The sequence below is a fragment of the Thermobia domestica genome, chromosome 5, assembly GCF_964235325.1.
Source record: "Thermobia domestica chromosome 5, izTheDome1.hap1.1, whole genome shotgun sequence".
Taxonomy (NCBI): domain Eukaryota; kingdom Metazoa; phylum Arthropoda; class Insecta; order Zygentoma; family Lepismatidae; genus Thermobia; species Thermobia domestica.
This window is the reverse complement of record NC_137458.1, coordinates 299,201,029-299,214,994: the sequence shown is the minus strand read 5'-3', so window position 1 is coordinate 299,214,994 and position 13,966 is coordinate 299,201,029. Positions and strand designations below refer to the sequence as shown.

The following is a 13,966-nucleotide window of genomic DNA, read 5'->3' as shown; positions in this document are numbered from 1 at the left end:
ACTTTTTAGACTTCCAAAGACATTGAATAAGCTGAAAAAAGTCAATGATAAAAGACAGCTTTTGAGATCCTTTACATCTGATTGGCTATTCTCAACCAATCTCACCAATTACAATGCAGTTCACTCTAAACAATCCAAAAGGTAAACAAACTCTTTAAACTATCTTCCTCCCTATTGTAAGCTACTAAAACGTAAACTAATTGCTTAATTTGCCTTCCTTCCTTGTTTTGACTTATACATAAAAGCTTGTCGTATAGCAATCTGAAATAATCCCGTATAACTAGACAAACTGTTAAGTCCTGCGAGAGATTTGTAACTTGTGTAATAATTTCTTTGAATACTTTTTTTTTTAGATTTCTTTGATATTCTCAAGTGGTGACACCCTCTTTCCATGGGCGCCCGATGGGAAGGTAGGGACCCGATGGGAAGGCTCACGAAAATGTATACGTAATATAGCAAACCACGTATATTAAATACCAGATATACCAGACATGGTACAGCAACCATGAAGATGCTCCTCCCTAGAAAATTTTCTTCGGACGCCCCTACCTCTTTCTGATTTCTTTCTTATGCCATAAACATATTCAATCTAAACTTATGCCCCGCATCATTTTAACATGAAATTTTTAATTATATTAGAATCATAGACAAAGGCGGAGCTACTCTAAATATTTAGTTAGTTTTTCCCTTGATATAGTCAGTGTATTCATAGAAAATAATTCAAAAATATAATATTACGAAAAACGTATAAAATATTGTTAGTGTAATGAGAGTAGTCTCACGTATTAAATTCAGGTAGAACGAAATTTTTCATAGTACATTTTGTTACGTCCTAAATCGGATTAGCATGAAACAAGTTAAAGAAGAGAGAACCTTGTCTTCTTCCATTATCTTAGTATCAACGAATCGGTGCACTCATAGAGCAGATAACAGATTGAATCGGTCGCTCATAGGACAGTTAGGGGAGACTTGCCCAAGATGGGACACTTTTCAAATAAGAATTTATTTAAAAGACACAAATGTAATAATAAGAAAGGTAACACATGCATTCAAATGTATGGTCCTTCTGCTCCACTAATGCAAAGTCCAAATGGCATGCCACAATAGTAAACATTATTTTTGTAAAGAAAGAAAAAGGCTTGTGATTGTCCCGTCTTAAGAAATAGTACGCATAAGTTGGGACAAGGCAGTTCCAAAGATGGGACATCCTGTAGGTCATAAAAGTTATAACGTAAGTTTTGTTATGAACTTATAAACTGTTTATCACAAGCACAAGTCACTACCATAGATTACTGTAAATTTGATATCAACTCAAATTCAGTTGCAAATATACAATATTTTGAGCAATTAGATAATTATGATAGTAATATCAATATCTGGAATACAAAGAAAATGACGCAAAAGAAACACACAAAGAAAATTAGGCTAGACGAAGATATAAATACAGAACACAAAAGTGTAGCTACTGTGCGACACACTTCGTCATAACTAGTTTATTGTGATTATTATTAGCAAGGAACGATTCATAGTTAGGCACTACATTAACCGGTATCTTTCACTAATGTACCTTAGATACGCCTTAATCCATGAATTATGATCACAATCGTCAACACTGTTCACTCCTAATCATTGCACTCCGCACAATAATACACATCATTGGTTGCAGCTGAACATGATTCATGAGCCCACCTCTTACAACCCATACACTGAATCCAGCCTACAGTTGAAGTGGAATATGGATTTCCACACACCAAACAATACCATTCCTTTTTGTTCTTCACTACCTTTCCCTTCTTGGTTACTCCAAAAGTTAAAGTTTGAGTAGGTCCCAGCTGGAGTTTCCGTTTTGCAACACTGTGAGACGCTTTTGCAGCCTGGGTAGGGCGAACATATGACACTTTTGATCGAAGAAGAGTTTTATATGGAGTAGAGGTTTTATATGGAGTAGAGATTAGTATAGTCGCTCCTATTGATGCTGTAAGTTTCTTTCCTGGACTGCTTTCTTGAGAATATAGGCCTAATGTAGGAACTGGGTTGATGTCTTCTGGGTTTACATGCGATGTCTGAGGTACAGACGTGCTAGAAGATGGTGTTTTGGATGTAGATGGAAGGGCATTATCTTGGTTGACTACTGACTGATTAACAAGTGGGGAAAGGGTTATAGTCCTAGGTACCAGGTCAACAGAATGCGTAGGCTGGGTATTTGTAAGAACGGGAGGTTCTGCACCGTCGCTGATATCTCGAACATCAGACGTATCAAGCCTTCTAACCACAGGTTGAACTACAAATTCATGGTCTTAAAAAGTATGGCGGTTGACAGGCCAGATTCCTGTTTTACGAAAAACACTTGAAGCATTTGCCACAGTAGCTGCTTTACCATAAGCTGTTGTGAACACTTCTGCAACGTGATACTCAGTAAAAGATCTTCCAGATGATGCCGAAGTCAATGTTCCACCGCTTGATCATAATAAAGTTCCAAAGAACCAAACACGCTCACATCTAGTGGTTGGAGTTTGTGGGTACAGTGTGGTGGTAAGCTCCAAAGCACTATGCCGTTTTCTGACGCATAATCCAAAGTGGAAAGGTTCTTTGTATGCGAGGTGTGGCAGTCAACAATCAATAGTACCGGGTTTTGTTTGCTTGGTCTAACGTAAGAGGCAAAATGCTTGAGATACGCGAGAAATACTTCACCTCTGATCCATCCATTGGAACTAACAAATTGAACACAACCTTCTGGATCTTTGTCTGTCAACTCAGGATTTTCCTTCTTTCGTGCAAATATGAAAGCTGGAGGGACAGTTTCCACAGGCGTTCACAGCACACACAATTGTAAAATTTCTACCCCGTTCAGCGGACGTTAGGGCACCAACCTGCTTCTTACCTTTCTTAGTAAGTACCTTTGAAAGTTTATGCACGGGTAGGGATACAACTTGAGATCCCATTCAGTTTCTCTTTTCTCCTAAGTCGGGACATTATCCCATCTTAGGATTTCGCGCTTGTCCCGTCTTAGGAAATACACTTCCGTTCCAGTTTTCATCACCTTTTACAAATCACCTTGGCCAACGTGGCACTACAATGCTTTGTCCATTTTCTTTAAAAAATGACACATGTCTGTGCAGACAAACATTTTTAAAAAATGTGCCAGAGTAGTAGAAAACAGGTTTTGAATGTTTCAGATATATTTTAGAAAATATGGTATATTCTTACATGTTGCTTCTCTTTCTTTCGTTTTGTCCAGCTGCTGGCCCTTTGTCACAGTATGTAATCCCTTCTTGAGTACTCATCAAACTGACGCCACAATCACGTGAGCCCATGCTTTCTCTGAAGCAGTGTTGCCACTGTCCCGTCTTATGACCTGTCCCATCTTGGGCAAGTCTCCCCTAACAGTTCCTGTCGCTAATAGGAATGTCGCAAGTGGGACGACACCGGTTGCTCCCCTAAATATATATTTTAGTCTCTCCGTTCTCTCTCTCTCTCACTCACTCACTCTCACACACACACACACACAGAGAACAAATTTACACTTTTTCGTTTTAAAACCTATTGAAAAGGTTGTGGAATTAATTAAATAACAAGTAACTACCAGCAACTAACGAAAAATGAAATTTTGAAAACATTATTAAAATATATGTAAAACATTCATCAATATCTGTCAATCAACAAAATCGGTCATCGGCAGAATTTATAAACTATTCTCAGCATGGGATTTAAACTCCCTTTATTTGCTTTTTCTTACTTTTAAATATTATTTAACTTACAACTAGTTTTCTTTTTACTTTAACTTTTATAGTTCTATACTTCTGTTTACCTTTCGTAAATGATAGTATGTTACATCTTAATTAAATCACAGAAACACTGTACTGTACTAATGACAGCGCCTCAGCCTTCCACCGCCCGAAACATTTTGTTTTTCATAAGACTTTCAGCCCCTTGCACTGTCGTCTGCGGAGTGGGAGTCTTGGATGGGGAGGCCTAGGAGGGAAAACAGTGCAGCCACCACATCCAATATCGCAAACATCGTAATGACGTTGCTCAGTAATTAGACATATTCCAATGTAATCACATAACTTAGAAAATAATAATATAAATTAGGAAATTTTAGATAAAGTTTTTGTACCTAATGTACGTAAATACGGGACATTTTGGCGTCCCGGGAAAATTTTTCGGGACACCGGGAATGGTAGTGAAAAAACGGGACAATCCCGTTTTTACGGGACGGTTGGTCACCCTATTTTCTACTAAGTTTTAACACAGTTTAACATAGGTTGGTGGGCAACATGAAAATTTGAAAACTTTCCTCTTCCGTGGGAGAGTAGTTTTACACTTTCATAAGGTCTCTTCTTTGTAACTGCATCTAGATATTCTATCCTTGGTCTTCCTCTTCCTGGTTTTCCTTCTGTCTTTCCCTCTATCAACACCTTATATGTAGTTCTTCTAATATCGGAATTCATCACTTTGTGTATTATTATTATTATTATTATTATTATTATTATTATTATTATTATTATTATTATTATTATTATTATTATTTCATTTTCCATTTTAAATCACAACAATCACTTTAACGATATTATTATCCAAAAACTTAAATGGATTGTGTATATTGACTTTTACGTTCTGGCCACCCGGTAACGTAAAGCAGAAAAGCTCTCGTACCCAAGGGCGTCCATCAGGGGGGCAAGGTGGATCGCTCGTCCGCCCGTAGAGGAAATTGTACTTCAGAATATCGAAAATCCAATAGTATTTTTGCATTACTTACAGCAAAATTTGAAACTATTTTTGAAACTAGGGATGCGCACGAGACGAGTCGAGACTTGATTTTCCTGACAAAATTCGAGTCGAGACACGACTCTTCCAATAGAGAAATACACATTTTTCGAGTCGAGACATCACATTTACAGCACATTTTCGAGACGAGACAGCCACAAATATTGTCTCGTGCGCATCCCTATTTGAAACGTCGCTTATACTTGCCCCCCCCTTGGAAACCACAACATGGGCGTCCTTGCTCGTACCCCCTACTCCCGACAAGTCTTTCAACCGATTAACAGCCTATAAACACCCAGCAACGACTCCATAAAACAAACGCACAAATCTCGTCAGATAGGTAATTCGTACCTAATACGTACCAACTTTTGGCGTGTGTTGGGTTGCATATATGTCCAGTCATTTGAAAGATCAAATAAAATTCTCCTAAATTAACGCAATTTAATCAGTTAAGGGGGAGGGGTGGATAATTATGAAGGTGACTATAGTACGTGGCAATACATTTATGAGATTGAAATATAAATTGCAGCAGTCCAATTTCAAAGGAAATAGTCATCGAAGATAATTGCACGATACGTATCGTGTTTGCGTATGTGAAGCGAGTCTCACGTACTATCAGTTAAACAAAAATTATCGCAGGTGTTTAAATGACTTCCTCTTTATTTCAGATAACTAGTTCTCAAAGCATGACGTGACAGTTGTAGAAGAGAAGGAGATCATATAGTGTCTTTTCAGTAACGTTAAAAGAGAAATACGGCGAAATGATTCACGCGACGAACAAATTCCGTTTTTGTTTTGGGATACAAACTATACTTCACAGACGTTTTCAGTTAGCGTTGGTTGTCTTAGTACTTGTGTTGTGTACAGTATGTGTGCGCGTTCACTTTCAATTGAGAAGGTTTTATGCTGTTCAACAGGAAAACAAACAACTCCTTCATGGTTTAAAAGTGATTCTTTACGGCAATTCTTATTATAATTTCCCCCATTTTACATTTGGTGAAGGTCAAGGACCATTTATAAATCAGAAATGCCCCGTGAATACTTGTTTTGCGACAGATAATCGTTATCTAATACCTGAAGAGGATTTCGATGCTGTGATATTTCATATGGGATTGTTTGAAGGTAAAATGATAAAAGTGAGTGTTCGAAGCCCACACCAAAGGTATGTGTACTTTAATTTAGAACCTCCAGAAAGAGATTCTGCTGTTCTTAAATCATTCAATAATTTCTTTAATTGGACAATGACTTATCGTCTAGATTCGGACATTCCTCGACTGTATGGATGGGTCTCCGAATCCCAGGATTATGATGGAACAATGAACACGCCAGCCAAGTGGAAACAACCTAATTTCAAAGGGTTACCACTGACGAATTATACAAGAACAAAAACAAAGTTGGTAGCATGGTTTGTGTCAAATTGTCATTCACAAAGTCTCCGTGAGTGTTATGTTGAAGAGTTATCGAAGTATATTCCAATTGATATTTTTGGGAAGTGTGGTTCATTAAAATGTGATAAATCCTCAAATAATGATTGCTATAAAATGCTCGAAAACCATTATAAATTTTACTTGTCTTTCGAAAATTCTTTGTGTAAAGATTACGTTACGGAAAAACTGTTCAATATATTACGTTACCGTGTTGTTCCTGTGGTTTATGGTGGTAGTGATTATAAATTGATAGCTCCTCCAAAGTCTTACATTGACACCAAAGACTTCAAAAGCCCCAAAGAACTTGCAGAATATTTACTGTATTTAGACCAAAATGAGAACGAATATAACAAGTATTTCTGGTGGAAGGAATATTATTCAGTACAAGATGAATGGCAAGCAATGTGTAAACTGTGCGAAATGTTACATCAAAATTTGCCTCCCAAAACATACACTAATCTCGATAGTTGGTGGAACTATGAAACTTCGTGCTATGATCAAGATAGATATATTGATAGAACGTCTTGTGCTTTGCAAACATAAGTGTAAAGTTGGCAGTTATAAAATAATAATAATAATAATAATAATAATAATACTTTAATCTTTTCTGTCTTTTTTCAGTAAAATTAGCAATCTGTGCTGTCTATACAGCGCATCATTCTAATATGCGCATGACTTTTTTTTTTTTTTTTTTTTTTGCTAACGTGACTAACGTGTATGATAATTATCGAACATTACGATGGACTATAGCTCATGTATGATACTAGGAAAATATACAATAATTCAATAAATCCTGCAAGATGCAAAAATAGTTCTCGAGATACTTGAAATCCGAAAGAAATTCTATTCCTTGCGTGGGAAAAGGAAACTGGATTTTGCAACATATCAGATGTCTTCCAAAGTATACAAAAGTAACCTTTCAAAAGGTAAATAATTCAAGAAAAAAAATTAATAGTGTAGTAATGTCAATATTTTTCTTACTCTATTATGTTTGACGCTTATGGTACTTTATAACGAGGAACCAATTTAACATTTGCGCTTCTGATGGTTTTATGGTTATAAAAGTACTGTCATAATTGCTAGCTAATTTGTTGAGACATTGAGTGCGGTTTAACACACTTTTTCAACATCCAGACTACATGAAAGGGAACCGACACGATATTTGAAAATCTAGTACCAACTGCTACTAAAATTTGTATCTCAGGGAAGTACTCCGACCTGCAGTCGCACCTTGGGCCGCGTCCACATGAACGCGCTGTAAATTATTTGCTCACAAATGAAGTAATATTTGGCTACGTAACGTGTTCATGAGTTTTAACAAGCAAACATATTGAAATGCTGAAGATAAATCATCGAAAACTTTGGGATAGACTGGTAAGAATACGTGTCAATTGAATTCCAATCTCGTATCCTATGTGGATTTTTAAACTATATAAATGGAAATTACCTCTTACTTAATAATATAGAAGGTTTTTGGCTTTATATCCGACCATTTTTGACGGTTACTTACTTTAAGAGATACCGCGCGACCACACCGATCATGTTCTGTTTGATCCCTAGCATTGTGAACTATCACACAGCATCGCAGTTTCCACTGCAGCTAGCTCAGGCGCAGGACAGGCATCGGAATTCTGTCTCACTCTTCCCTGCAAACTTTTCGTAGACCATCCACAGTGCGCGAGCTGTGATGTTGAAGACGTCATATTAACAGTCTAAATGCGTAAAAATCCATTGGACTGTCATCTGGGCACTTCACAGGAATGTCTTCAAACAGAATTATACGAATTCCTAATTCCTCTGCTATGTCCTGATAAAAACATAGTGATGTTCTGGCGGTATGATTTGAAGCCTTGTCCATGTGGATCATCATCTGGTTCGCGTCCGCTTCATACAATTGTGGGATGTCTCTCCGGTACATAGGTGTTAGAAGGATTCTTGGAAGTGTCTTGTATTCACCTTCTCGTTTTTGTCCACCTTGCGTATCAACAACTTACCCTCATATTCGAATCTCGTAACAGCCATAAAACCACGAGGGAAATGTTCCCTGCACTGACAAGCAAAGTTGCTGGACCCTTTGTCGTCAATGTCATGGTATGTGGTAGCCCGAAATAACCACCATTTGTGAGATGGACATACGATTCATCTATTGTGACAACTTTCTTAAATTTGGAACCCATCAGGTACTTTTCATACAGTTTCCTGCAGTTCGTTTTACGTTCGGCAATGTGACGCGATAGCAGGTGGTGTAAAATGGGCCACAGAAATTCTTGATGTACAAAGTCCGTGACTTAGGCAACCAAACTAACGCCCGCTCCAAGATTAATTACGCCTGGTAGAGTAGCTAGAACAGCAGCATGAAGGTGCTCCATCTGTTAAAAGAACAAATCGTAAAGTGTGTTTTTGTGCAGGAGTGAGGAAAAACGCTGGCTGACGAAATGACAAAAGGGAGTCTTTGGATACTTGTACTCACAGTAAACAGCACAATACAAGAAAAAAATATATATACGGACGCCAGAGGCGTCGATGAGAAGATAACAGTCGGGGAACTTAAATAATCTTATAATTAACTCAAATGAGGGATTATAAACAAGTTAACTTCAAACGACTATGCATATATGCGTATCAAATAATATACGGATAGATTATGCGGTATATGTAGTGGGTAACACACAAACGAGTTGGAGAGCCTATCCGTACTAAGCGTATTTCTCCTTAGGTTGTAAATATAACTGAAGGTTCTTGATTTGAATAATACTTGTGAAAATTTACATATCGAGACACAAGGAGAAAAAAGGAGAATATAGTGTCAATAAACAACAATGTAAAAATGCACGAAATTAACGGTTAATATCAAATATGGAACCATTAACAGAATTAACTCTGTAACTCGTTTTCTCCATTCATTTTTCTTCCTTTATTTTCAAGATTACGTCATCACTGAATTTCTCCACTTGAGATTCTTTCATTCTGCAGCATCCAACTGGAGCTTAGCCTTGTAAATGAAACGTTTTAAAAACTTGTAAATGGCGAGGGCGAGACTCGAAGTCGGATCACCAGTTTAGAAAACTACAATGCTAACCACTCACCTAAAGCGTTACTTATTTGGGCGCGATTAAATAAAGAGCCTTTTCTGTTCGCACAAAACAGTGGCTTGTTAATATTCAAATTCAAAACACAGGAACTCGGACTATGCATATATGTAATTAAGAACTCGGAGGGTATTATAAAACTGTATTCACTAAATTATTAACATTTCAGATTTTTTAAAAACAAAATACAAAACTAATTTATTTTGAATGAAATGCGGCGCGTATGTTATACTCGTAAACAAACTAAAGACGAATCAATTACTGTGAAGTAATTGTGGTTCAGTGGTGAAGGCGCTTGAGCAGTAATCTGAAGGTGATCAACTCGGATCCACAAACGACCAGTACATTTTTCTTTTACTTTCGAATTTTCGGTGGCGATTGATCAGCGATGACACATGTTCTATTATCTTCAGATATATTCAGTGATATTCAGTTATTTTTATTGCAACTATTTTCCTTGAAACGTACAGTAGAATACTTTCTACATGAAACTATAGTGGAACGCTTTCGTTTAAAATTTTCGTACGTGCAGACGTGTGTCCTGGAGGTCCGAACAAACTCCCGAAATTACTATTTATCTGTAAGTTTTGGCTAATTTTAGGGCAACTTTAAAAATGTTAATACAATTATTATTATTATTATTATTATTATTATTATTATTATTATTATTATTATTATTATTATTTCTGAAGATTTAAGACCTCAATATTACGTCCTATTGCAATGTAAATAAGCATACGGAAGTTGATAGGAAAAGAAAAAGAAAGAATAAGATATACTTTCGAATGATTTGTGTCCGAAAGGAAACGAGGGGGTAGAAAGAATGTGTGAGCTCCTGGGCAATATTAATATCGAAACTTCGCATGCTTAAACAGAAACTAAGTAGGATTTATCTTCATCACGATAATTAGTAAGACGCTTTCTTTTGATAAAAGACATGGATTATGAATGTGTTATATTGATATTTTAATAAAATATACATACGAATATAAAAAACAATAGTTCCTATTTACAAATTTTAGTTGAACGGATATATGGACGTTTTGGAAAGGGCGAACAAAAATATGATTATTTCTAGCAGTAGGAGTAATAGTGGAAGACATTCGAAATAATTGCTAGGAAATGATATCGTTTCAGGCATATTTATGACCCATATTAGGCCCTAAGCATGATCCTTATGTATTCATGAATTGTTTGCTAACCACGTTACGTTTTCCTACAGTATGAATCAAGGTTGTAGACAGACATATGACGTCATATTGCTAGTACAGTATTTCCTCTGCGAAGAAAACCGTTACCACTCTAACTTGTAAGACCGAAAGAAATTTATTATTTTTCATTTTATTACACATCAGAAGTATGAATATTGTAGTTTGGTAAAAACAACTTACCGCAGCAGGAATCGAACTCCGGACTCCTGCATTACGAAACGAGTGTGTCATGCCACTACACTAAGACTGCTCTGCTAAGTAAGTCAAAAAACATTCGTGTATTTGCAAATTGCACACGTTTACGATAACGACTAAACACACTGATTTCGGTAATGATAAAATACTATAGTCGAGAGATTTTAATTTAAATTACAAAACAAAAATAGACATAAACACGCAAGGATATGAAGGAGAAACTGGTTTTAAGAATAATTCGACCCCTTAACTGGAATCTGATGCATCAGAGCATTTACTTTTGATTCACCGAAAGTATCTCCGTAACTTGTCTCTTTTATACTTAGTAATACTTGTTTTACAGTTATTTTCAGTAACCTTGAACGACAGGGACACGAACACAGATACATCGACAACATAGAATTTCAAAGCATCCCCCACCAGGAATCGAACACGGGACCGCGAGCACTGAACAATCTGAGGCAGTGATGACGTGGCAATGAATAACTATTCACCACCCACCGTGACCCACGACCCACTATGACCCACAACCACCGTGACTCGCTCTGACCACCACCCAACATGACCGACTCTGACCCACCACTAATCGTGACCCATTCTCACCCACCACCAATCGACTCACCACGCACCAAAGGCATCGTCATCAACTCTGATACATGATCCACGGCCTCTTCTTTACTCACTAAGGAGCTTATACTTGTAATAAAATCATGTCGTTAAATTCTAACTAATCAGAGTTTGAATTTAAGATTGGATTGAGTTATTTTTACAAACCAACCCACTATCAATTTTGCGTATATAGAAAGTACCACCCCTATCATAAAGAAGAATTGTAGAATATACTATGTGACGTTCTGTTCATTTTCAATAAAAAGTTAATATACTGAATTTCGGCTCAAGTTTAACGGCTTGTGAGATACTTAATTTGTTTCGCAAAAATTCGGATCCCCACTACCCCTTAAGATATTATTATAATGAAGGTGATATGATAACATTCCACTTTGGATTAAGGGCTAACCATATACCAAAAGTCATTTCATTTATGAAAATTAAAAAAAAAATATAAAAAATCCTTGGCCCGGGTTTGAACCTTCACCAAAAACAATTATAATTACTAACCCATTGCGCTAGTACACTCGACCACGAAGACCGCCAGTAACAGCGCCTGGATTTCTGCTATATTTCTGCTTCGTGGCGAGAAACGGATAACTAACCAGAACCGCGTATTTAGCTCCTATGGGTAGGGTCGAGGGTGATTTAAAAATATCCTTCTGAACACTGGTGAATTTGTCTACGTTTTACTTTCCAGGTCTCTATTACCTTTCCTTTTTCATTTGTTTCTGTTTACTTATCGTTTGAATATTATTATTTGTAATTGCAATAATAGCAATAGGATTTATACTACTACTTGGCTTTCATGACACAGAGCCTGTGATTTTTCAGAGAAGCTAACTACTGAAAAAATAAATTTTTGAATCACTATAATATATATATATATATATATATATATATATATATATATATATATATATATATATATATATGTATAAAAATGGATGTAACTATGTGTGCCTGATCATCACGGCCAAATTGCAAAGTCAAATGAAATGGCTTTTGGTATATGGTTAAGCCTTAATCCAAAGTGGGATTATAATAATATCTTAAGGGGTAGTGGGGATCCGAATTTTTAAGAAAAAAAAATGAGTATCTCACAAGCCGTTAAACTTAATGAGCTGAAATTCAGTATATTAACTGTTTATTGAAAATGACCAAAACATCACATAGCATGTTTTACAATTCTTCTTTATGATACGGGTGGCACTTTCTATATATGCAAAATTGATAGTGGGTTGGTTTGCAAAAACAGCTCAATTCAAACGCAAATTCAAACTCTGATTATTTAGAATTTTTAAAGGCACAATGAGAAATTTTTTATTGACATGCTGACTTTATTAGATATCGTAAAAAATACTTGTAGGATATATTAGAGGGATTCCAAAGCTTATTCTAAGATAGTTTGTGTGTGTGTGTGTGTGTGTGTGTGTCAGCAGTGTTGCCAGCTACAGAAAATTTTTATTCCAGATTTTAGGGGCAAATTGTAAAAAAATCCCTTTATGTTTCTATTATTTCACTCGTGTTGGCCACACTCGAACAAACGTGCCAGTGTGTAAAAGCCTCGTCCTTAGCCTACACAGCTCACCATAAAAAGTTTCACTAGAATAATTAGGGCAAGTACAGTTGAGGTTTATAATAAACCATGTTCTGGAAATGGTAGAGAAATGGTGAATCTCTCAGGTAGAATGAGATTTTATTTTAAATTTCATGCTTACTTTGTTAGATATCGCCATGATACCTGTAGCATATATTCTTGGAGTACTAAAGTTTATATTCAGATAGTTTTTGTCTGTCTGATGCCAGCTTTTCCAGCCAAAACAATTAATTCCTGATCTTAGGTGAAAAGTTCGGAAAATTTCCCTTTTCCCCTCTATTATTACCCTATTGCTGGCTACATTGAAACAATCGTACCACTACCTGAAAGCTTTTTCTTTGCCCTACAGAAATACCATAAAAAGTTTCAATGGGATAATTAGAGAAGCTGTAGCCCCAGCATATCTGTTGATTTTTGCTTCTGTGGCGTAAAAAGTGTCAAAATTTCATGTGTATGATGACAGATAATTTTTGTTTCCCTCTTTGAATGGAAGCCAGTGACTTCAGGATTTCACTTTACCTTGTCAAGACATCATAGATTTTTTAAGGTAACTAGAACCCATAGAGCAGCAGTGGTGCTAGATACAAAAAAAATGAAATTCGGTTAGGGAATTTTTTGTACATTTTCACCCCTACATTTCCCTCAATAATTTCGCACTCATTGGCAACACTGTAATGCAACTTACACCAAAAATAGCCATATCCATTTTCTAAAAAGCAAGGCCTTAACCATATCAATCGAATAAATGGTTTTTGAGCAATAAGTCACTAACTGAAAATGTAGGAAAACGCCAAAAACGACCTGGATCCGAATGGAATAATCACACAGTTTTGCTCATATCAGTACAAAGAAACAAACGATATGTAAGTTACGAGAGCTTAGACTCAAGTTCTGTTGATGAATTCAATAATCTGCATCATTATTCAATAAATAATAGTTGCCAGAAAAAAGGCATTTGAAAAAAACCTGAAAAAGAACGATGTTTTTTATTGAAAAAAATTACAGAAAAAAAGTTTTTTAAACACTAATCACATATCTGTCTGCAACCTTGATTCGTACTGTAGGAAA

At 36.3% G+C, this 13,966-nt stretch overlaps 2 protein-coding genes across 3 annotated transcripts in view; both read left to right on the top strand.

Moving 5' to 3' along the window:
- LOC145686734 (uncharacterized) overlaps positions 1 to 13,966 on the top strand; it is a 274,285-nt gene that overhangs the window by 36,522 nt on the left and 223,797 nt on the right. The gene's annotated exons all lie outside the window — the stretch shown is intronic.
- On the top strand, positions 5,529 to 6,737 carry LOC145685606 (glycoprotein 3-alpha-L-fucosyltransferase A-like). Its single transcript, XM_081757994.1, has one exon. The coding sequence runs from the start codon at positions 5,529 to 5,531 to the stop codon at positions 6,735 to 6,737; it is 1,209 nt and encodes a 402-aa protein (XP_081614120.1).

Bases quoted from the DNA above. Each gene is read 5' to 3' on its own strand.
- LOC145685606 (XM_081757994.1), top strand. From the start codon at position 5,529: ATGATTCACGCGACGAACAAATTCCGTTTTTGTTTTGGGATACAAACT.